Below are 25,907 nucleotides of genomic sequence, written 5' to 3' on the forward strand. Positions count from 1 at the left end.
CTGGTTTGACCGGTTTGGGTGGCGGCTTCGCCATCTCGCTTCCTGGAGCAGCTGATCCTGAAGACGACGCACGAAAAGCCCAACGAACGCCCCGCCAGCCGGCGCTCGGTCAACCAAAGCTCCTGGTGGTCCGGTCCGCAGCGGTGCGCCTTCGAGGACCTGCGCCCACCCTCGGCGGCAGGACCAGCGGACGCAGGCAGAGGGGCTCGGCGCAGTCCCTGCCCCGCCCCGCGGCCGCCCAGCCGTCCCGAGCGCGCGGCCGGGCTGACGAGGAAGTGGCCGCCGCCTCGCCGAGCGCTCATTGGCTCCCCGCTGGCAGCTGCGGCGCGGCGGCGGGGGCGCGGCGGCGGGGGCGCGGGAGCGCGGGCGGCGGAGCCAGCGGCAGCCTAGCCAGGGAGCTGCCGGCGCGCGCGCCCGACGAGATAGGGCTGGACCCGCAGGGGCGCGCGCAGAGCCACGCTCGCCGGAGCCCGGCCCCGCCCTACGGGGTCTACAGCGGGGTGTGCTGATCCCTCCGTTAATGACCTGTACCTGGGCCGCCTCTGACCCGGGAGGGGCGCAGTGGGAGGGGCGCAGTGGGAGGAGCGCGGGGGCAAGGGCAGGGGCCTCTGGGTGAGCGAGCTGTGGGCTTGCGGCGGGTTAGTGACCGGCGCGCCGGGCCATCGCCTCTGCCGCGTTGCCGGGGAGGACTAGAAAGTCCGGGTGAGTACCTGCCTGACCCCGCCGCGCCGCGCAGCCTCGCCCCGTGGGGCCTACAAGTGTTTCCAGAGTGTTTCCTCTGCTGGAGCCCGAACCTGGTTGCGTCTTGCAAGTCCCGTTGGGCCTCTGACACCTTAGACGTGCCGAAACGTAGCCTGCCGTGTGTACTCGTGCTGACTTAGTGCTTTAACGCCCCGCAATAATCCTTAAAATGGGAGTCTGCCTCCCACAGATCGTCCAGATTGTGGGGGGAGTCACCCGGGACAAGACCAGGTCTGGATCCCCACGGAGGAGGTCTTGTATCCTCCGGCATTGGGTTGACTAACTCTACCGCCCCCTGCCTCCTGTTACCGTAGGGCGTGCTAACCAAGAACGGTTTTTACATTTTTATATGGCTGGAAAGGGGTCACAAGAATATTTTGTGACACGTGAAAATTATATAACATTCACATTCCAATGTCCAGAAAGTGTTAGGAACACAGCCACGCTCAGTTGCTTATGTATCGTCTGTGGCCGCTCTCACTTCATAAGAGCTGCGTGCAAAGTCGGAAACATTCTCTATCTAGCACTTTGCAAACATTTGCCCACCCCGTCACCCAGCAAACTGAATCGCCAATGGGAGCGAGGACTAGAGCACACACGAAATGCAGCGTTTTTAAGTTCGAAATAACACAGTCAATATTATACACCAACTCTGTGTTTGGGGGAAGAAAAATGGAAAAGAAAGAAAAGCTTTCTGCATGAGACTACGTAAAATGAAGTTTCGAAACTTACACCAGGGGTTAGTGAAAGATGGAGTGATTCCAAGGGAAAGGGAAATCTTTTGCATATTCAGAAATTTTAGCCAAATTGCTCTTTTCAATACGTGGAAAAGCAGAACACTTCGTTAGCATATTGTCATTGGTCTGCCAAACAGTTGTGTTAGGGAGTTGCTATTTTCTTATTATTTGCTGATTCTGCACATGCCACCTGTGACTATTTTGCAGTTTGGAATCCAAAATGTACCAACTTGAGTAGTGAAATAAGTGAAATATTATAAACACCAGCTATGAAAAAAAAGACTCAACAATATATTTTACTTAGGGTAAAAGAAAGTAGTTAAAATTACTTATTTTGGGTTTGCTCATGGATATCTTAGTCGCTTCTCCTACCCCTATGCAAATGCTCTGTGCTGCTGAGGAAAGCTTTGCACTTATTGGGAGAATAAAGCACGCTAATATCCCATGAGATTGGGGGTGATTATATTCCTAGTAATTGGATGCCCTGCATTGATGAGGCTGGAAAGTCCAAATGGCTGTCTCTCTGGAGACATTCAGTGATCAACAGTGTGTAGTTGATCAAATTTGTTTGCTTCATGGAGGCTGCTGCTGTGTATACATACAGTATTTAGAGACTGGCAACTCTTGATTAAAAGCTTTGAAATGTGATTTTAAAATAGTTCTTAAAGAGGGCTACAGGCAGTGAAATAACAGAACCTGGTGTTGAGGTGGACAGTGCCAGGCCTGAACTTAGGAATCACCAGAAGCTGCCCTGTGCATCCAACACTGTCTGAAATAAATGGCTTCTGGGATTTCTACACCCCCTACCCCCCTGCTACTCATCCCAGCCAGAGGTCTTGCTTCTGCTGCTTCCAGTTCCCCACCCTTCCCACCACATGGTCATCTGTTCGTTGCTAATGGACTGTACCCAACATTTGCCCAAGCACTGACTTGGACAGGCTAAGACTACTAACTAATATAGAACCGAGGGTTCCTGTTTTGGTAAAAACTTGCGTTGGACTGGGGGAGTTCCCTCCTGAGCCCAAGAGAATTATAATAGTAGGTTCTTAACTCTCACTCCTAGTTTCTGAATTGCTAGAGTTTCCACCCAAATAATCCCCTCAAGCCTGTTTCCAGGGCCGCAACCACACTCATTACTTACATGCTATGTAATTGATACAGTATCCTAATGTGTATGCACAAATGTGGCAAGAAGCACAGGGGACCAGCAGTCCTTGCCATGTAGTGTGCAGAGAAAATATACACCCATCAATAATACATCAAGAAAAAGGGCATTAATTATACATGGGAGCCTCACAAGCCAGCGCATGTGCACCATTTTTTCTTTGCTCTTGGTAACAAAGTGCTTTTTAGCAGCTTGGAAAGAGGTCTAGTTTTGTTTCTCTTTTCCAAAACATACTAGTTGTGTTACCTTGGGCAAGTCACTGCATTTTCTGGGCCAGTTTCAACTGTAAAATGAAGGGGTGGACTAAGTGAACTCCCTAAGCCAGTGGTCGGCAAACTGCGGCTCGCGAGCCACATGCAGCTCTTTGGCCCCTTGAGTGTGGCTCTTCCACAAAATACCACCTTCTGCGCATGGGCCACGAAGTTTCAATTGCACTGCCCGTGCTCGCCTGCACGTGGTATTTTGTGGAAGGGCCGCACTCAAGGGGCCAAAGAGCCGCATGTGGCTTGCAAGCCACAGTTCGCCAACCACTGCCCTAAGCCATCCTTTCACACGAGAAAGGACATTTATCAACAAAAAAGTAGGAAAGGCACCCTCTCAAGATAAAGGGCAGCCTTCTCTACCCCCCCCAAAAAATAGTTGCCACCCTTGCACTGACATATTAAAAATAAGCATAGGGTAAAATTAAACCCAAAAGAAAAATTATGTGGACAAAAAAAGGGGCCACATACTAAACCTGACCAGCTCAAGGGAGGCCTGTGTGGCGGGCCTTACACTCAGAGACGTAAAGGAACCACACAGGATGGTCAGAACAGAACATAAATACTCCTGACTCAAAGCTCGTCATGGCAGGTGCCACATCCTGGGCCTGGACCTTCGTTGACAAAGGTTCGCTTTTTACCTTAAGTAGGTCTGTCTGTTGTCTTTTTGCATCTAAGATAACAAACCCTTGGAATGTCAGTGTAATCTCCTTTTTTCCAGACCTCTCAGAGTATAACCTCACACCAGGGCATGAGACCACACCACCCCTCACTGTTATCTTGTTCCCCAAATACCATCCCTGTGTGCTATGAATGTTCACTGTTAACTCTCCTGTACCCACCAGTGTAAAAGAAGTGTCTCTCTGTTTTGTTCTTTAGCCAATCTCAGGGATTTCCCGTTTTGCATTATCCCACCTCCCTATCACGAATGAATTTCATGTAGCATGTTCTGTCTCTTCCTTTGTTTTTAATGTATAAAATAAGCAGCAAAACTACCATTCTCCAGAGCATTTTTTCAATCCGTTGAGATTTGGCTTCCCAGCCATTGTCAGTTTGGCTCAAATGAACTCATAAAAAAAAAAAAAAGTCTACAGATTTGGACGTTTCTTACGTAGACAATTACAGCATAAAAATTTACGGTACTCATTGTCTGTAATTGGTCCCTTGACATGCTCGGTCAATTTGGGTGGGATATATATTCAACAATGCAACTCCTGGTGAAACTCAGATGTCCAGCGTGTTCTGTTACTGTATTTTTAGCATAGTCATCATTGAATCCTTGTCTCACATAGGCACGTTAATGAAAGTGGGACCGAACCTTAAGCTATTGCTCTCAGTTTGGAATATTCTGAGCAGACGCCAAAGAACAACCGCCCCTCTGCACCAGGCTCTTCTCCCCACCACCTCTCCCCGGGGGACGTCTGGACACAGGTCAGAGATAGGAAGCGGGAAGGCTGCTGGGAACCCCCAGCTCAGGGGCCACTCCCCAGGAACAGCACAGCTTAGATTCCTGATCAGCCAAGCAAGGCAGTCAGGGGTAAAGAGCAGCTTTCTAAGGCTCCCTCCACTGACCTTCCCCTTTTCACGTAAAAAGGTGAAACTGGCCCATTGGAAGGGACTGCTGTGATGAACCTTAGATGGCCATGTGTGAAACTGCCCTCCAGCCCCTAGACCAGGGGTCAACAGACCAGGGTCTTGTGCCTAAAACCTGGCCCTCTGCTTCAACATTTGCCATTAGTTTTCTGATAGGGAGCACAAACTTGCAAATCCAGTAAGAGAAATGTTATCCAAAAAAGAAAAGAAAAGAAAAGAAAAGAAAAGAAAAGAAAAGAAAAGAAAAGAAAAGAAAAGAAAAGAAAGGAATTCCATCCTTTTCATTAGTAGACATGTATTACCCAAAAACAGTTGTACTCGATTATTATTATGTCTTGACTGTTATCAAAAACATCGTGGAAATTTGTTTTCTCTCTCATATAAATACCTACATAATAACCTGGATTTTGCCTCTTTACCCACAAAGCCTCTAACATTTACTGCCTGTCCCATTTCTGAAAAAAAGTTATCTACCCTAGCCTCAGACCTAGGCTTTTGGGTGGGGAAATAGTGCCCTTAACGCAGAGGGTGCAGAGGGGAAAGAGAGAGAGAGAGAGAAGCTCTGTGGTTCCCTCCGTGGGGAAAATGGATCATGTCCGAGTGATTGAATCCAGCAGGTAAAAGGCGACCTGGCTGAGGGACCGGGTATAAAACTGTAGGGTGCTCTGCAACCTCGCAGCTCTTCCACAGCCTTGAAAACACACCTTCAAGGGTATCCACTTTGTCACGGGCCCTTTCAGTTCCCTTGACTTGGGCACACAGGCGCTGAGCACGCACCATCTGTGGGCAGTTAGCAGGAGAGTGTGGCCGACAGAAGCCAGCACAGGCATACTGTACCTCGTTTCACTGCGCTTTACGGACATTGCATGGTTTTTTTGAGTTTTTGAGTTTTTTTAACAAACTGAAGTCAAGACCCTCCACCAGCAAAAAGATTATGACTACCTTTATTACAGGGTGGTCTGGAACTGAACCCACAGTATCTCCAGGGTGTGCCTGTATGGTGTGAAGCTCCTCCACAGAATGTGGCTAGTCCAGGGCTGAGCCATCTTTCCCCTCAGCTGGCCCTCCCAGTGTAGGACTCTTTCTTTTACCTCTTCAGACCTCTAAATGATAAGCATTCAATTTTTTTTTATTTCAGGAAATTTCAGAAGACATTTTCAAAGCTAATCATGAAAACATTTGTCATTGGGATTGGTGGGTGAGTAATTTTGCTACACACAGCTGGTCAAGACACTCAGGATGCCCAAAGGGTGTTTTCATGTGGACGTGATGGGGGAAGGAGAAGCAGTGAGGATTCCCGAGTCCTGCAGAACAGGCCAGTATCAAATGTAAAATGGAGCACTGGCTGCATAAATGCCAACAGGAGATGGGAGAGTCTCCTTGTAAACAGAAAAACAGGAGAGTCAATAAGCTACTTTATCATTTATTTTTTATACCAAAGGCAAGGCCTGATCAGATGCTATTTTGGTTCAGGATGGTTTCATTCTCCAGATGGCTGCTCCCTCAGTGTGACGTTGGAGAGAAGCTATCATTTCTTTTCTGTTACGCCCAGCTTTGGACATATGGAATATGGAACCACCTCACTTGGCTGGTGTGGTCAGCTGAAATGGACCTCCCACCTATCCCCAAAGTGGAAAGAGATCAGGGGAAAAGGAGACATTGCAAAGGGAGAGGTGAATTCATGATAGGTGGGCTTATAATAAGCCACTCCTCCATTTTTCTCCACTGTGCATTGAAAAAGAATCTCGATGACCAAATGCAGTTTTATATAGTTGCATTAAAATGTACTGCTCATATTCTGTGTTGCATATAAATCCTGTGAATGTTTCACTATAGACAAAAAAAAAATTATTTTGTTTCCAACACAATAGCTGTATTTAGTCTTGGTATTACCCAGTTCACTTGCCCTAATAGTTAGTTACCTTTCTCCTCAATCCTTCCCAGCTTATTTCTTTTTTTGAGAATATATTTTTATTGATTTCAGAGAGGAAAGGAAAGGGAGAGAGAGGTAGAAATATCAATAATGAGAGAGAACCATTGATCGGCTGCCTCCTGCATGCCTCCTACTGGGGATCAAGCTCACATCCTGGGCATGTACCCTGACCAGGAATCGAACTGTGACCTTCTGGTTCATAGGTTGATGCTCAACCACTGAGCAGCACTGGCAAGTTCCCAGCTTATCTTATAATTTATTGCACCATCTACTTATGCCTTGGTTTTCCCCACAGAAAAACATTATCTATGAAAGAAATAATTTTCCTTAGATATTAGATATTGTTTTAAATCAGTGGTTCTCAACCTTCTGGCCCTTTAAATACAGTTCCTCATGTTGTGACCTAACCAAAAAATTATTTTCATTGCTACTTCATAACTGTAATGTTGCTATTGTTATGAATCGTAATGTAAATATCTGATATGCAGGATGGTCTTAGGCGACCCCTGTGAAAGGGTCGTTCGACCGCCAAAGGGGTTGCAACCCACAGGTTGAGAACTGCTGTTTTAAATGTTCTTTTTCTAAGATATTTTTTAATGTTTTAAGCTTTTTAATGTAACTTTCTTCTTGGTACTTTCAATATTTTTACGAAGTTTCTTTCTTTCTCTTTTTTTTTTTGGTTCAGTGTGACAAATGGTGGGAAGACAACACTGGCTAAAAATTTGCAAAAACATCTCCCAAACTGCAGTGTCATATCTCAGGATGATTTCTTTAAGGTATCTTTAAAACTTCTTAGATAATTTATTTAACACAAAAGAAGTTCTAGTAGCAAAGTTGATTGTATTACATCCAAAAAGCCTTTGTTGAGTGAGACAGCTTTTGTAGTGAAGGTAGAGTCAATGCAGTAGTGTTACTTATCCACTAGATGGCACCACTATCGCGGCTGTTCTTTGATTTTATTTATCCTCATTCAATGCATTTATTCAAGTTTTACCACCTCTTCATTGTATAATTGTCTTATTTCTGCATTGCACAGTTTTTATGGGTACTTTATTATTTTTTCAGCCACCGTCTGAGATAGAGACAGATAAAAATGGATTTCTGCAGTACGACGGTAAGTAGATGAGCTTGTGAAAATATTACACTCTAATGTTCATTTTCTTTTTCAAACCCAAATACGGTGCTATCTATGAAGACATTCTCAAAGTGTGTTTAAATACATATTACTGTACTTTGAATGTGCTTTTGTAAAGGTTTCTGACTTATGTTCAGCTATTTTTATTTACATAAACATACATATTTTTCTTGATTTCAGAGAGGAAGGGAGAGAGAGATAGAAACATCAATGATGAGAGAAAATAATTGATCAGCTGCTTCCTGCATGCCCCCTACTGGGGATCGAGCCCACAACCGGGTATATGCCCTAACCAGGAATCGAACTGTGATCTTCTGGTTCATATGTAGATGTGCAACCACTGAGCCACACCGGCCAGCTATTCAACTGTTTTTAAAAATGAAATATTTTCCCCAGTTTTATATTTAAAACTGAAAACATTGAAATGGTATAGATTTTTTTCTTCTGCAGCTAGGGCAAGGTGGGTACTCTAGTCATCCTTGCCTGGGGAATATAACTAACTACTTCCCTTCCCTACCCTCAGTCTTACCTAGGGCAAACTTAAAGCACTCATCTTCTGAGCTTTCCTTTCCAGTGACCACGGTGGTCTGGGCAGTTGATTTTTTTTCTTTTCACTGATCAAAAACCATAATGAATATATTTTAAATGGATTCACCTCACTCCTCTACCCAATCTAACACTGCTTTGAAGCCAAAGGATTAAAGTCCATGAGTAAAAGTTTATTTTCCTATCAAGAATGTCATGCTATACCCTAGCCCAGTGGTTGGCAAACTCATTAGTCAACAGAGCCAAATATCAACAGTACAACAATTGAAATTTCTTTTGAGAGCCAAATTTTTTAAACTTAAACTATATAGGTAGGTACATTGTTATTAACTTAATTAGGGTACTCCTAAGGCTTAGGAAGAGCCACACTCAAGGGGCCAAAGAGCCGCATGTGGCTCGAAAGCCGCAGTTTGCCGACCACAGCCCTAGCCGGTTTGGCTCAGCGGATAGAGCATCGGCCTGCGGACCAAAGGGTCCCTGGTTCGATTCCAGTCAAGGGCACGTACCTTGGTTGCAAGCTCCTCCCCGCCCAGGCCCTGATCAGGGCTCATACAGGAGGCAACCAATTGATGTGTTTCCCTCACATTGATGTTTCTCTCTCTGTCGTTCCCTCTCTTTTCCACTCTCCCTAAAAATCAATGAAAAAACAAATGTCATGTTAATAAACTATATTTAATGGTATTATCAACTTTTTTTTAAATTTTGTTTTATTGCTTAAAGTATTACAAAGAGTAGTACATATGTCTCCTTTTTATTTTCTCCCTTGACCTTCCCCCAGCCTCCCCTAGGTATTATCAACTTTTATAATTAACAAGATAATCATTGAGAGCTTATCCAAACTAGCAACCAAGGAAATTATCTTGAGGAGCCATAAAATATGTTCTTTACTTTTTAACTTTGATAACCTTGGAGGTAAAATGTTGTGTAGTCAGTTCTTACAGACACATGATAGTTTTAAGAGAGGCAAAGTCCTTGAGTTACGGTCTGTTCTTGTGTCTTTGAGCTACAGTCAAGATATTCTTTTCTTCTCTTCCCTTCTTCTAAAGGTTAGCAAGGAAGATTATACAAAGTAAGAGTTACACAAGGAAACATTGTTTTCAACAATTGATGAAGGATTATTCCTAATTTAAATGAGTCCCTACAAACTAATAAGACAAACACTAATATCCCAATTGAAAAAAATGTCCAAGGATGTGAATAAGCTATTGACAGAAGGAAAAGGTTATTGATAATGCACAATAAAAAGTCAACCTCAAAGGTACAGGGACATCCTCCAATCACAGAGCATTGAATTAGAAATTAGAAATCAATAACTAAAGAGGAAGTAAAGTCCCAAGTGTTTGCAAAATAATCACTACCCCTTTTTTTCTGATTTTTAAAAACTTCAACTTTAGCCCTAACCGGTTTGGCTCAGTGGATAGAGCGTCGGCCTGCGGACTGAAAGGTCCCAGGTTAGATTCCGGTCAAGGGCATGTACCTTGGTTGTGGGCACATCCCCAGTAGGGAGTATGCAGGAGGCAGCTGATCGATGTTTCTCTCTCATCAATGTTTCTAACTCTATTCCTCTCTGTAAAAAATCAATAAAATACATATTTTAAAAAAAACTTTAACTTTATTTTTATTGTTGACACTATTATAGATGTCCCCATTCCCCCCCTTTGCCCACCTCCACCCAACTCCCACCCCCTTCCCTCTGGCCATCACCACACAGTTATCTGTATTTATGAGTTATGCATATATGTTCTTTGGCTAATCCCTTCACCTTCTTTCATCCAGTTTCCCCCATCTCCCTCCTATCTGACAGCTGTCAGTCTGTTCCATATATCCTTGCCTCAGTAAAAACTTTTCCTAATAAGGGAAAATTTTAAACATATACAAAAGTAGGCAAGCCCTAGCCAGTTTGGCTCAGTGGATAGAGCATCGGCCTATGAACTGAAAGGTCTCAGATTTGATTCCAGTCAAGGGCACATGCCCAGGTTGTGGGCTTGATCCCCCATGGGGGGCTTTTAGGAGGCAGCTGATCAATTATTCTCTCTCATCATTGATGTTTCTATCTTTCTCTCCTTCTTCCTTCCACTCTGAAATCAATAAAAATATACTTTAAAAAAAAAAAAGTAGGCAAGAAAGTATAAATGAACTCTCATGAGTTCAACATCCAGTTTTAAGAATAATGAACTCTTGGCCAAGACCCTCACTCACTTTCTCCTATATTATTTTGAAGCAAATCCCAGACATCATCCATTTTACCTGAAGCAAAACACTTTTATATTCCATGCCTTAAAGAATAAATCAGCCCTAACCGGTTTGGCTCAGTGGATAGAGTGTCGGCCTGCGGACTGAAGGGTCCCAGGTTCGATTCCGGTCAAGGGTATGTGCCTGGGTTGCGGGCACATCCCCACTTGGGGATGTGCAGGAGGCAGCTGATCAATGTTTCTCTCTCATCGATGTTCCTAACTCTCTATCCCTCTCCCTTCCTCTCTGCAAAAAATCAATAAAATATATTTTAAAAAGAAAAAGGAAAAAAAGAAAGCATTATTTAAAAAAAGAATAAATCATAATAAAAAATAGAAAAGATTTTTAATTGAGTAATAATGAAAATATATTAATATTAATGGTATTTCTGGTTACAGCCAAAATGGATTGTCCCCATTCCTAACTATTTCTTCCTCTTACTAAAAACCCTGGATGAAATACAGCAAACAAAGGAAAGACTCTGAAAGATGAAAGGAAGAGAGCAGACTGACTAGGGACTTCAGGCCTTGAGGAATAACATGGCTGTGAGTTACCAGAGTTTTCTTTTTTCCTCTTATGTATTCAAGAAGGGGTGCTGGAGAAGTGTGCAACATGGAACCATCAACAGATACAGACAAAAAACAAACCAACCAGGAAACCTGTTCCCTAGTCAAAGGACCAGAAAAGGATGTCCCAGCAGAATAGAAAATCATTTTTACAATATCCACCCTACTCAAGCCAAAGGGGGGAAAAAAACAAAAAACACTTTCCCCTCATGATGTTAGCAGGGCCAAGTGGGGAGCAAGACTTCTGAGCCCATTGCACTAGTAAGGTGGGGTGAGGTGGCCCTCCATGTCATCCATAGGGATCATATCAGTGGAACAAAACGGTGACTGAACTTCCACCCCCGCCCAGCAGCAAAGAGGCAGGATGAGGTAGTGTGAGGTGCTGCTAGTTGTACTCCACACTTTTTTCGCCCAGATAGTCAGCTTCTATCAGCAGAAGTCAGTGGAGAGCTGAACTTGACCCTTGGCTGAGCAGCAATGAAGCCACACCAGCACTTTAGTTTTCCCTTTCTCCCTTCATGGCAATCCCTCCTGCACTAAGTATCAGTGAGGCCCAGCCAGGAGCCAAACATCCCCTCATCTGGGCAATCTACACCCAAACAGGTGACTACCTGCAAAAAAAGAAGAAGAAATAGGCTTAAGAACCTCGCCACATAATATCCAACATTTCCAGAACAAGACTGAGTATCACTTGTCATATTGAAAACCAGGCAGTTCTCAACTTGAGTGAGAAAAGGCAATCCACAGACACCAACTTCCCTCTCCATGTTGACACAGATGTTGGAATGACCTGACAAAGTGTTTTAAAGCAGTGTTTATTAAAAGGCTTCAGCGAAAAATAAAATAAAAATAAAAGGCTTTAGCGAGCAATTGTGAACATTCTTGCGTCAAGTGAAAACTTAGAAAGCCTCAGTAAAGAAACGCAAGATGTAAAAAAGAGCCAAATTGAAAGTTTAGAACTGAAAACAATAACTGAAATTTTAAAACTCACTGGATCAGCTCAACAGAATAAATATGATAGAGGAAAGAATCTGTGAACTATGAAACAAAACAATAGAAATTATTCAATCTGAACAACGGAGAGAAAACAGACTGAAAAGAAATTAACAGAAATATGGACAATAACAAAAGATCTAACATATTATTGGAGTCTAAGAAGGAGAGGAGAAAGAGTGTGGTGCTGCAAAAGTATATGAAGTGCCCTGGTCAGGTAGCTTAATTGGTTAGAGCATTATCCCGATATGCCAAGATTGCAGGTTCAATCTCTAGTCGGGAAGAAGCAACCAATGAATGCATGAACAACAAAATGATGTTTCTCTCTCTCTCATTAATTTTTTTTAAAAAAAATTTAAGTAAAACAAAAGTAATGATGTAAAACATCTCAAATTTGGCATAGGGCATAAATCTACATATGCAAGAATCTGAGTGATCCCCAAACAGGTTACACAACACTGTTCAAGAAAAAAAAATAAAGCCCTAGCCGTTTTGACTCAGTGGATAGAACGTCAGCCTACAGACGAAGGGTCCCAAAGGACTGAAAATATGCTTGATTCTGGCCGAGGGCACGTACTAGTCTGGGCCCCGATGGGGCAAGTGCAGGAGGCTACCAATCGTTGTGTCTCACATGGGTATTTCTCTCTGTCTTTTCCCTCTTTCACTCTCTCTAAAAATCAATGGAAAAATATTCTCGGGTTAGGATTAAAAATAAAAAACAACACAACAATAACAACAACAAAAAAACAGGAAAGGCACAAATTACAAATACCAAAACCAAAAAAGATAATAGCATTACAGATGCTACCTACATTAAAAGGATGAGGGTATTATAAACAACTTATGTGAATACATTAGAAAACAAATAAAATTTACTATTTCCCAGAAAAATGTAACTTACCAAGACTAACACCAGAACAAATAGAAAATCTTAGTAGCCCTATATCTATTAAATAAATTAAGGATTAATTAATAAAAACCTCTAAGCCCAGATGACCCAATTCAGTACTTCTGGAGTGAGACTCGGAATTCGCCTTCCTTGTAAATTCCCAGGTCATGCTGAGGCTGCTGGCCAAGGTACCACACTTTCAGAATCATTTTTATAACTGTGAGCCCGGAAAGTATGCTCATGTTAGAGTTTGAAAATGACATATTTGTGTTCTTTGTAAAAGTTTTAATGGTTTTCCTCTTGTTTATCTGTAAGAGCTCTTTATATATTGAAAATATTAGTTCTTTAACAAACACATTGTAGATATTTTCCTCAGGGTGTCATATAGCTTTCAAACTAATTTGTAGATATTTTTTCATCCAAAAATGTTGGACTTTCATGTAATCAGGGGGTAGTAGAAATTATAAATAAAGCAAGATTCGCCATGAGTTTATGATTGTCAGAGCTGTTCATGAGGACATGGAAGTTCATTGTACTTCACTCTTTACTTTTGATTAGGTATCAAATGTCCCATAATAAAAATGTTTCAAACATACCCATTTATCAATATTAGAGTTTAAAAGTATCTAAAAGATTTGTTACTGGGTTTTTTGAAGGGTAAATAGTGTTGTTTAATATATTTAGCGAGCCCGGAATATACTCATATCCTCATAATAACACTTTTTTGGTACTGGTTTCTCATTTTTGTATGTTGTTTCAAGTGCTTGAAGCGCTTAACATGGAAAAAATGATGTCCACCATTTCTTGCTGGATGCAAAGCCCGAGACACTCTCCGGTATCAACAGAGAGAAACAATGAGGACGTTCCCATATTAATCATCGAAGGTTTCCTTCTCTTTAATTATAAGTAAGCATCCTCACTCAGATATTGACTCGTAATGAATGGGAGGGAAACCCCTGTGAACTGAATATGCTATTATTTTAGGCCCCTTGAGACTATATGGAATAGAAGATACTTTGTGACCATTCCATATGAAGAATGTAAGAGGAGGAGGAGGTAAGTTTTGAAATTGCCTTTGTAGATGTGGATTCAAAAGACAAAATTTACAAAAAATGAGGACAGCAACATTATTGAGCAATATGTATATGTCATTTTTCAAACAAGGGAAGCCTCAACTCTTACATAATACGGAAAACCTTTTTCCATAAATAATCATCTATGTGAACAAATACAAATTACTTTTCTAAGAAAAGGCCCTGTAGGAGCTATTTGGATGATTTCTCCTAAATCTTTAAATGAAACAATTCCATGTTGATTATGACTTTAAATTAGTAGGCCTATATTCTGCTATAGCCACAAAGAACACCAATTACTTTAAAGCTCAATCCTGCATATCAGTATTTCATCATTATTTACATTGATATTTGTCTCTTAATTATTTTATTTAAAAAAATGAGGGGGAAAAGATAATATAAATTATAGTGAATTAGAAGATTAATTTTTGGGTGAGCAAGCTAAATTTATTTTATTGTCTTTGTAACTGGGATTGAGTCTAAAATGTATAGTCTTAATCCTGTTTAGATTCGATCTCAGTGATTTTTTTTTATTATCCTGGCCATTATTATTTTACTTTATTGATGTGTGTTTCTATCATCAAAATTTCCTACCTGTTTTGACAGCACGAGGGTCTATGAGCCTCCAGACCCCCCAGGGTACTTTGATGGCCACGTGTGGCCCATGTATTTAAAGCACAGACGAGAAATAGAGGACATTGAGTGGGAAATTGGTAAGTGCCTTTCTCCCTCCATGGGAGACCGTTAACCTGTCATTGCCAGAAAGTACACAGAATTCAGAAGGAATGTTTCTTTTTTTAAAATATATTTTATTGATTTTTTACAGAGAAGAAGGGAGAGGGACGGAGAGTTAGAAACATCGATGAGAGAGATCAATCAGCTGCCTCCTGCACACCCCCCACCGGGGATGTGCCCGCAGCCAAGGTACATGCCCTTGACCGGAATCGAACCTGGGACCCTTGAGTCCACAGGCCGACGCTCTATCCACTGAGCCAAACCGGTTCGGCAGGAATGTTTCTTATGTATGTGTTATATTATAAAGGAAACTGTAAGCTGTAGCACTCGGGGCTCCCGTCTTCCACAACAGGCTCTCCTGGCTTCTGCTTGTCTCTCTATGGCTCTTGTGAATAGCTTGTCAACTTCTAGGTGGTCATTTGTTCAATAAATATGGATGGAATGTTTTCAATGTACAGATATTGTCCTGGTGCTATATATCAAGGGAAATAAGGCAGATCCAGTCCATACTCTTATGAGCCAACATTCTACTATTGAAGCAAACGTTAAACTAGCTACATGAGCATGTCCTTTCCAGCTGTGCTGAGTACTGTGACAGCGAGCTCTTAGGGCACTTGCCTAAGTCCCAGTGATCCAGCCACATGTCAACTGACAGGGTTAACTGGAGAAAGGGAAGAGTGTTGGGATGGACGATCGCCCCAGTGGGTGTGATACATAGAAAGGCTAGGGGGCAGGAAGAAATGATCAGCACCCGGAAGAATTGGAGAGGGTGTATTTGTGGAGAGAAAACCAAGGACAAGAAGTGCTGCTGATAATACAGGAAAGATCCTAACCCTACAAGGCTATATAGGCCAGTTAAGGGCTTGGGTCATTATCTCAATAAAAGTAGGAAGCCCTCTACAGACATGTTAGATATCAGATTCTTGTAAGATATCTCTGGCTATGTGGAGGGTGGGTGTAGAGGATGCAATATTGGGCATATGTGCTCAATAGAACTGGATGGTAGTATAGATAGGGTGGGTCCAGGAAATCAAGATGTCGAGGACAATACCTTGGAACCTGGCAGGTACTGTTTTGGAAAAGAGAAAAAAGTGAAGGAGTTGCAGGTTTGGAAGGTAAGAACAAGTCTGTTTGGCATAAGTTAAGATGCCTGAGAGACATAAAGTGGCGAGTTGGGGGTAAACATCTGGATCTGTGAGCCCAGGCTCGGAACAGACCTCTGGAATACAGGGCTCAACACAGAGAAACTACAGGAAGCCGAGAGAGAAGGCTCTTGGTTGGAGCAGAAGCAGCAGGACTGATGCACACTTTTCAGAATGAAGGGAGTTGCCCATATTGGGAAAAGCTCCGTGGCCTCTTCTTCAGTCAAGTTCACCTTCTCCCCATCCACAGAGCCACTGCGGGGGTTCTAGCCACACTTCCTCTTCTCACTGTTCCTCTCTCCCTCTCCATCTGAAACGCAAATCTAACTATGTCCCTGCCTTGCTTGATATCTTCATAGTCTCCAGCTCTCCGGTAAAACCCCCACACAGCCAGACATCGAGGCCTCTAAAGACAAAGGCACAGCCTTGCTCCAAAACCAAAACCTCCTCTCTCCACTGTTTCTGCCTCCCCACATTCTAGGTTTTCCGAACGGTGCATCTTATTAACAGGCAGAATTCTCTCCTACCTCCTACCTCTGCAGGTTTCTGACTAGAAGGCCTTTTCCTTCCTTTAACATACATAACTTCTACTTTTTCTCCAAGACTTACTATGCCAGTTTTATTAAAAATATGTATCTTCTGGGCCCGGCTGGAGTGGCTCAGTGGTTGAGCATTGACCTATGAACAAGGAGGTCACAGCTGATTCCTGGTCAGAGCACATATCTGGGTTGCGGGCTCAATCAACAGTGGAGGGCATGCAGGAGGCAACTGATCAATGATTCTCTCTCATCATTGATGTTTCTATCTCTCTCTCCCTTACTCTCTGAAATATATACACACACACACACACACACATACACACATACTAATAAAAGGGTAATATGCTAATTAGACCGGGAGACCAGCTGGGGAGGGCAGTTGGGGGCCATGAGGCGGCAAATGGGGGAGCAGTTGGGGCCGAACAGGCCAGCAGGCAGAGTGGTTAGGGGCTATCAGGCAGGCAGGCAAGTGAGCAGTTAGGAGCCAGTGGTCCCGGATTGTGAGAGGGATGTCCGACTGCCGGTTTAGGCCCGATCCTACAGGGATCGGGCCTAAACCGTCAGTCGGGCATCCCCCAAGGGGCCCCAGATTGGAGAGGATCCAGGCCAGGCTGAGGGACACCCCCCCACGCACGAATTTCATGCACCGGGCCACTGTGTGTGTGTGTGTGTGTGTGTGTGTGTGTGTGTGTGTGTATTTAAAATACATACCTCTGGGCCTGAAGAATTCTGATTGAGTATGTATGTGGGGAGCCCAGACCCCTAAATGGTTTGGTCTCAAAGCTGTAACTGGTTTGGCTCAGTGGATAGAGCGTCAGCTTGTGGACTGAAGGGTCCTGGGTTCGATTCCGGTCAAGGGCATGTACCTTGGTTGTGGGCACATCCCCAGTGGGAGGTATGTGGGGGGCAGCTGATCGATGTTTCTCTCTTATTGATGTTTCTAACTATCTCTCTCCCTTCCTCTCTGTAAAAAAATCAATAAAATATATATATATATTTTTTTAAAAGCCTAGATAACAAAAAAAACCCAAACAAACAAAAAAAGAAGCTTCACAGATAATCTTGATGCATCAGTAAGTGGGATAACTACTCCCTTACATGATTCTTTCAGGGATGCACCTCTTCAGTCCTCCTAAAATGCCATATAATTATTTTCCTTTCTTGTTCTTCCATTTAAAAAAAAAAAGGTAATAATGTTCTTATTAACTAGTGTGCATTTCTCTGTAATTAACCAAAAAATTTTACCTGTTGTTTCTGACTATAATGTACTTCACTCTCTAATGGCTATTCATTCATTTTTATTTTATGGTCCTGGGTTTTTTGGTTAAACCTACTAGTATTTTCAAGAGCTATCAGGTGCCAAAGTAAGCATGCTATCTTAATAAGCCTGTTAGCATTTGACATGTTTCTTTTTCCCTTTTCAGTTTACCTGGATGGAACAAAATCTAAAGAGGACCTCTTTTCACAAGTGTATGAAGATCTAAGACAAGAACTGGCAAAGCAAAAATGTAAGTATTGTCCTAAGGGACAGCTAGGAATATAGTTCATTACATACCTAGGAATGGCATACCAGAATGCCAATGTAAGAGCGACTGTATCCATTCATTCATTACTTTGAAGACAATTCAGAATCAGACTCTGAATGGGTTTGAGGACTTGATCAATTTTTTAAGGGTGAAAATATCCACCCTTCGTTATACCTCTTAATACTTATGTTATGTAGTTTAAATATTTTAGTAGCTAGCTGCTATTTCAATAAGACTGAAATGATCCTTTGGCCAAGTGAAGTTAAAATGCTGGTGATCTTGTTTGTTTTAATATGTCGTAGAGCTCCCCTTCTCCTTATTCCTCTCAAAGATTTTTTCATGAATTTCTGTTTCCCAGATACCTCAAAAGTAAGCATAAGGCTTAAAAAATTATTTACTGAGTGTTTCGTTAAGATTTTTATATTAGACAACACATTTGCAAGTGAGAGAAATCCTCCTACATTTTGCTTAAGCAAAATCAGTACAGGGGCAGCAGTCACTGACAGACATCATGTCTGTTAGAAGCACTGTCCTCTTAGGTCCAACAGCCCCAGCGGAAAAAGGCAGTTTACCCTTTTTCAAGATTGTTCCTGAGTTGATAAATGTTGAAGCTGGGTGTTTGGTACAAGGGGTTTACATATAATTCTCACTGCTTTTGCAAATGTTTAAAAAATTTTAAAGTTTTTTTAAATTTTATTTTTCAAGTACAGGTGACATTCATATTATTTTACATTAGTTTCAGGTGTACAGCATAGTGGTTAGACAATCACATAATGTATAACATGATCTCCTAATATATCAAGTACTCACCTGGCACCATACTTAGTCACTGCAATATTACTGACTATATTTCCTATGCTGTAGTTTGCAACTCATGACTATTTTGTAACTACCAATTCGTACTTCTTAATCTCTGTGCCTTTTACACCCAGCCTCCCAACCCCCACCTTAAACAGTTTTTTTTAAAAGCAGTTTCCCATTTTAGCCCAGCTGAAAGTTCCCACGGAAGACTTTGATTGGTCCTGCTTGGATCACATGACTTTTGCTAAACCAATCACTATGGCCAGGGAGCCAGCATACTCAGACTGGCTAGCACTGGATCATGTACTGATGTTGTAATTGAATATACCCCCTAAGGTCTCCTGAATTAAAGGGAGAAATTAAAGGGAAAGCAGAGCAGGAGGTAGAAACCAGAAGAAGAAGGATAACAAAGCATGCTGGGAGAACAAAACTATAGATCTAGCTGCTGTTAAATTTGAACTAAAAAGATTTTTATGGCTAACTCATGCAAAATGCAATGACTCAAGAGAAGACAGTATGAGTCACTCCAACAGTGAAGAATATTACATGCTTTTTTGGTGAGACACACTGCCATAGTCCAAATATCTTCTCTTAAGAACCAGATTTCCCATGTCCTCAATAAGTTCCTATCTGACCAGGGAACTGAGCCCAGCAATGTAGCTTATTGACCCTACAAGCTCCTAATTTCAGGATCAGCCCTTCATGTAAGCAGGAACCCAACTGAAAAAATTTCAGGACCATTTTTAAATTACTTCTTAGTGGAACTTATAATTCTTGCCAGATACGCCTGCCCAGCCCTGCCATCTGTTACCTTGATGAAAGGCAGGCCTCCTACAGTGAAGCTCCAGCATGACTGGATAATGGGGTGTAGGGGGAAAGGAGGGGCTCTGCCTTCTAAATGATAGCGCCTGAGCCAACGCCACTTTTATAGGGGTTAGTGCAGTGGTTCTCAACCTTGGCTGCACATTAGAATCACCTGGGAATCTGTTTAAAATCCTGATTTCTGGGCCTCATCCTCCGGAAATTCTGTTTCTTTGTTATGGGGTGGGGCCACAACATTAGTAACAAAGAAACAGAATTTCCTGGGGATGAGGCCCAGAAATCAGGATTTTAAAAAGATTCCCAGGTGATTCTAATGTGCAGCCAAGGTGGAGAACCACTGTCCTGGAGACTTGTAAGGAAATAATTAACTGCTCCTTTTAAGGCTATCTTGCTTGTGTTCTAGATATTGGATAAAGTTTAAAAAGAAGAAAATACAGGGTGGGCAAAAGTAGGTGTATAGTTGTGAGTATGCGAAACACAGTTTATTCTTGTGTTGTTACTTATTAATTACTGGATTGTCCATACGAATAGCTGTAAAGCTACTTTTGCCCACCCCTGTATGTAACAGACACGTTAGAAGAGAAATAAAATCCAAAACAGATCAGCTTTTCCTACCTTCAAGACCTGTTATTTTTTTTTCCAGTTGTATAAGTTACTGTGTTATATTAACCCACCATCTTTCCCATTTCTTCCAACCACAGTGTCCTGCAAAGCCAGCCTGGAGGGATCCTCAGCATAGCCTGCTGTAACCCTCAGTTCAGGAATGAGCTAGTGGGGAGGACTTTCAGATGTTTCATTTGACTAATCTTTTTTTTTTTCATTTTCATTTGACTAATCTTTAAGTTTCTCATAACATCTCATAAACCTGCTCAACTAATTTTCTACTCTGAGCACGTAAAATCATAATTGTGATAAAGTCATAATAATGAATGGGAAACAACAATAACTGAATTTGATTAATAAGAAACACTAAATGACCGAGGAGAATAAGGATATGAAGTTATATATTTAATTCCATCCTTCTTAAATCCAGACTTTGAAGCGAAATTGAATGATTACCTATTCTCACTATAACAAGGCAGTCTAGTCACCAGCATCATTCAAACCTCCTTTAAGAATGTTTACTTTTATCTCATGATAAAAGTATATTAATTATAAAACAAGTTTTAATGTAAAAGTAAAAGGAGAAAAAATAATCACCTATGTGTCCACCAGTCAGCAATGTTAACATCTTAATGAGTACACATCCAATGATTTTGCTGTTCACATTCATCTGTCTTTTATATGGTTACATGATTTACATGGTTCATTGTGATGCTTGTTTCTTTTTAAAATTAATATCTAATATTTAAGAAGCTATATAGATTCCATTATATAATGAAACTGAATAAAACGAAATAGCTCTCCCAGTTGAAGAACTGAAGTCTGAGTTCTGTTTTCCTCATTGAAAGTGAATTATAAGACAACATAAACATCTTAGTGCAGATGATGTCACATGTCTAGTTTCAAATCATAGAAATAAGAAATTGCAAACTAAAAATATAATCAAATGTTTACATTTTTCTTTTTGGCATTTTTCTACATTGGATTTAAAATATAATTTCTAATTATAAAGAGTAGCATAATAGTTCAAATTGATGTAAGATTATTGAGTCATTTCCCAATTGTTGGATATTTAGTATTGTACCAGTGTTTCATATTGGCAAATAACATGCTATAAAAGATATCTATGAAGATTGCTGGTTTTCTTCTTTAGTTACATTAAAATTTTACAGAATAGCGCTTAGTCAAAGAGTATAGTCATTTTCACATTTTACATACTTCAAATATTAAATACTAAAAAAGAAAGAACTCATGGACATTGGACAACAGTGTGGTGATTGCCTGGAGCGGGGGCAGAGGAGGAGAAGAGGTGGATGGAGGTAGAGGAAGTATAGAGAGGATAAATGGTTATGGGGGGATAAACAGAAGAAACAGAGGCATGGATATATGGAACAGACTGACAGCCATCAGATGAGAGGGGGTGGTGACGGGAGTCAGAAGGCGAAGGGATTAGCCAAAGAACATATATGCATAACCCACAGTAACCCATAGACACAGACAACAGTGTGGTGATGGCCAGAGGGAAGGTGGGGTGGGAGCAGGGTGGATGTGGGCAAAGGGGTCGGGGAGGGAGAATGGAGACATTTGTAATAGTGTCAACAATAAAAATAAAGATAAAACAATTCTTTAAAAGATTAAATACTAAAAAATGTGTTTCTCATCCAGCCTGTGTGGCTCAGTGGTTGAGCAACCCATGAACCAGGAGGTCATGGTCTGATTCCTGGTCAGGGCACATACCTGGGATGGAGGCTCGATCCCCCATAGGGTGTGTGTAGGAGGCAGCCAATGGAGGATTCTCCTAATCATTCATTTTTCCATCCCTCCCTTTCCCTCTCTGAAATCAATAAAAATATATTTTTAAAAATTATTTTTAAAAATGTGTGTTTCTCCAACATGAGCTATATAATAAGAATGCAGTAGGGCCCAGCCAGCGTGGTTCAGAGGTTGAGTGTGGACGTATGAACTAGGAGGTCATAGTTTGATTCCTGCACATGCCTGGGGCACATGCCTGGGTTGCGGGCTCAGTCACCAGTATGGGGTGCAGGAGGCAGCTGATCAGTGATTCTCTCTCATCATTGAAGTTTCTCTCCCCTTCCTCTCTGAAATCAATAAATTATATATATATACATACATACATATATATATATATATTTTAAAAGAATGCAGTAGATTTATTACTGGATTTCTAAGTCAAAGTCACTAAGTATTAAGCTAGGTTTCCTTGGTTTAAGAAAAACCATTAAAGGTAACAGTATTTATTTTCCCAACACTCCAACACAAGAATTCTACTGCAGCCAGCCACCCTTTATGATATTCTTCTGATTCTCCAACTATTTCATTCCTGGAAGTCAAGGATTATTTTACCAATTGCAAATGACATTGGATATCTTAGGATAGGCTTAAATTTAATGCAAGGATTAAAAGAATGAGACTCGGACTCTATTTAGTTCTTGACAGAAAAACCAGCATTTCTGGCTCCAGAATCCCTATAATCTCAACAGCCTTAGAATACTGTTGCTAGTCTGAAGATTTAGGAAAATGAGAATTGAAATTCCCCATTAATTTCTATTATATTTATTCCCAAAGTCTGCAAGTAACAGCATACAAATAGAGTGCACTGTATTTTTCCTGGGTGAATTATAACATTAACCAAGAACCTTATTCAAGAACCTTAACAGAGGTACAACATGTACTTTAGTACAGTGACAGCTGTTGTTTTGTTTGTTCTAGCACACATGATTATATGTGGAACAGTATGTGGAACAATAAATAGTTATCCATGACAGTGGCCAGGAACTTATCTTAATGAGTTATTCTCACTCCAAGGAGTGCATAGATGTAGCATAGCTCACAAACAGTGGGTCAGTTCCTCTAGACCAGTGACTGAAACTTTTCTGAATGGGACCCAGTAGGGGGCATGCAGGATGCAGCTTATTGATGATGTTTCTCTTTCATTGATGTTTCTATCTTTCTCTCCCTTGCTCTCTCTCTAAAAATCAATTAAAACATATAAAAATTTTTTTACCAAAGTGAGTATATCCCAATGCAGTCACACTCACAGGGTCCACAAAGATGTCATCCATATAGCAAAGATAGAGGTAATAATATGTTCCTTGCTAGCTTCCAGATCCTAGGGAAGTTGAGTTGTTTTACTCAAGATTAAAAATTGAGACTAAAACTCATGCAAAGATATCCCTATTGACTCTTCCCTTCAAGCCTGCACAGCAAGTTCCTAGGACTAATTGTTACAGCAGTGATTCTTAAACCTTAGCATGTATCTGAATTAATTGGAGGGCTCATTAAGACAGATGGCTGGCCCCCAACCCCAGTTTCTGACTCAATAGTTTGGGGGCAGGGCCCTGGAATTTGCATTTCTAACAAGTTCCCCGATGATATTATCGCTGACCCAGGGACCACACTTTTAGATTTATTGCACTCGCACAATAGTGGACAAATAGCAGCTCACAGGCCCATGAGGCCCCACCCTGGCTATTTGGACACTACCAGCTTGAAATTACCAGTGTTTTTAGCCCCTAAAAGCATTGCAAAATCATTCTTGTGCCAATTTTTTATTTCATTCACTCTTAGATCCAAAATCTTCATTTTGCCTCACCTGTAAAAATTAATCTGGGCCCTTAACTATTTTTCCTTTGCCAGGTGGAACAATATTAGTTTGTCAACAGAGGGCACTGGAGAGACATTTGAAAAAGAAAAAGGCTTTGCTTTCCTGTAAGTCAGCAACTGTAGCAAAGTTCTGATGAGACACCTCCGATAAGTGGCTTTTCCAAAGCACCCAAAATTCCAGAGGACAGATTTCCAGCAAGTTTGGCTGACGTGGCAGCACAGCTACTTCTGTGCCATTCAGTGAGCCAGGGCAGAGCCTTCTTCCTTTTTTTTTAAGAAGGAGAGGGAGAGGGAGAGGGAGAGGAGAGAGAGGAGAGGGAGGAGAGGGAGAGGGAGAGGGAGAGGAGAGCGAGGAGAGGGAGAGGGAGAGGGAGAGGGAGAGGGAGAGGGAGAGGGAGAGGGAGAGGGAGAGGGAGAGGGAGAGGAGAGAGAGGAGAGGGAGGAGAGGGAGGAGAGGGAGAGGGAGAGGAGAGAGAGGAGAGGGAGAGGGAGAGGAGAGAGAGGAGAGGGAGAGGGAGAGGAGAGAGAGGAGAGGGAGGAGAGGGAGGAGAGGGAGAGGGAGAGGAGAGAGAGGAGAGGGAGAGGGAGAGGAGAGAGAGGAGAGGGAGAGGGAGAGGAGAGAGAGGAGAGAGGAGGGAGATTGATTTGTTATTCCACTTATTTACCCAGTTGTTGGTTGAGTCTTGTACGTGCCCTGACTGGGGACCGAACCTGCAACCTTGGTGTATTGATGCTCTAACAAACTGAGCTACCCGGCCAGGGCTTCTCCAACAAGGTCTGGCTCTCATTACTGGCTCACCTCTTTCTCAGTCATAGGAGATGTGGCTGTTCCTTAAGAGTTCTCGTTATTTCTTAGTAGCCAATACCTTGTGTATATTCTATTTACATAATAAATATATAATCAGAATGATTAAGTTATTTGGGTCTTTTTATATTTTAATACACATATTTATATAAATAAATATATTTAAAATATATTTTATTTATGTATAACTATGATGTACCTGTTTATTTAATTTCTATAATGCAATTATTAATTTTTTAAGAATATATTTATTTTATGTAAGAATGTATACAATTATTTAATTAAACTTTTCTTGTTCACAGTACTTTGTGGTTTCTCTCCCCTGATGGACTCAGATTGATACAACTATTGGTTATACTATTCAACTGATTTATAGAAGATGAATTTTGGCAACTATGTGGTTCCTTTTTTAAAAAAATTTTCCCATCTCTTATCTCTGGGATACCATGCTCATAGAATGAAAACATTTTTGTCTATCAAAAGGGCCATAGCCTACAATCCTATGATCTTTACGTTACCATACCTGTTTTTACAGCAGGTAAAAACATTACATGGATTTTCTAAGTCTATTTTGGATAGTCTCAATTTGACAGTAAAATTTCTCAGGCTGGAAGAGAAGCTTGTTTTCTTCAGTGAGGATTTCAGGAAAATTTTTAAACATGGCGTTTTGTTTTTTAACAGGATCTATGATCCATAGTTCTGAAGGTTATATAGAAAGACTAAAACATCGAAGTGACCATGATGAAATAATTCAACAGGAAAGTAACTTACAACAATGATGATGCTTCTATAATATTCTCTAAAGACAAGTTCTAGTGCTATGTTCATTTTACTGTATGAGCATTTGGACGTCTATCTAGTGACCTATAAATTTATAGTAACTAACCTTTATTGATCACTTAGCATGTGCTAGGTATGATGTCAAGTGCTGCTAAGAAAATTTTCCAAAGCTTGAAAATAGGCAAAAGAGTTTACTGGATGTCCTTTTCAAGTTATCTAAGCATTGTCTAGGGTCTACTAGACAACCTGTCGGACCTCATGGACCACTGGTTGGTGACTGCTGGAGGCAGCTCACCCATGGATTAGCCAATTCTCTAGCAATATATACCTGTTTGATTTGCTATTTTCTCTTGATTAGGATAGTTTAATTCTCATAAAGGTAGATGCTGTCTTGTGGGAACTGAGAGCTAGGGTTTTTTAGCCTCAGCACTCTTGGCATTTCTAGATAATTATTTTCTCTGGGGGACTGTCCTGTGCATTGAAGGATGGTTAGCATCATCCCTATTCTCTATACACCAGATGTCAGTAGTGCTCTCCTCTCCCAGGTTAGGACAGCAAAAATATCTACAGATAAAAGGGAATCCTAGTGCACTGTTGGTGGAAATGCAGATAGGTGCAGCCACTGTGGAAAACAGTATGGAGGGTCCTCAAAAAATTAAAAATGAAC

General features: G+C 41.5%; 2 protein-coding genes across 6 annotated transcripts in view; one reads left to right on the plus strand and one right to left on the minus strand.

Annotated features, from left to right (window-relative positions):
• Positions 1 to 181, minus strand: part of OSTF1 (osteoclast stimulating factor 1) — a 59,389-nt gene extending 59,208 nt beyond the window's left edge. Inside the window, exon 1 of the mRNA XM_036330808.1 lies at positions 1 to 181. Within this exon, the coding sequence (XP_036186701.1) occupies positions 1 to 34 (34 nt within the window). The 5' untranslated portion in view covers positions 35 to 181.
• On the plus strand, positions 170 to 25,907 carry NMRK1 (nicotinamide riboside kinase 1). Of its 5 annotated transcripts, none has more exons than XM_036330804.1 (10): positions 170 to 702; positions 4,196 to 4,334; positions 5,635 to 5,694; positions 7,115 to 7,205; positions 7,495 to 7,543; positions 13,552 to 13,696; positions 13,775 to 13,846; positions 14,470 to 14,576; positions 17,704 to 17,787; positions 24,763 to 25,907. In XM_036330804.1, exons 2-10 carry the CDS (start codon positions 4,204 to 4,206, stop codon positions 24,798 to 24,800), a joined length of 777 nt encoding a protein of 258 aa, XP_036186697.1. In that variant the 5' UTR covers positions 170 to 702; positions 4,196 to 4,203; the 3' UTR covers positions 24,801 to 25,907. The 5 variants fall into 5 exon arrangements, with proteins under 5 accessions (XP_036186697.1, XP_036186696.1, XP_036186698.1 ...); XM_036330803.1 differs by lacking the exon at positions 24,763 to 25,907 and adding an exon at positions 20,130 to 20,851; XM_036330805.1 differs by lacking the exons at positions 13,775 to 13,846; positions 24,763 to 25,907 and adding an exon at positions 20,130 to 20,851.

This window comes from Myotis myotis, unplaced genomic scaffold, assembly GCF_014108235.1.
Source record: "Myotis myotis isolate mMyoMyo1 unplaced genomic scaffold, mMyoMyo1.p scaffold_m19_p_12, whole genome shotgun sequence".
Lineage (NCBI taxonomy): Eukaryota > Metazoa > Chordata > Mammalia > Chiroptera > Vespertilionidae > Myotis > Myotis myotis.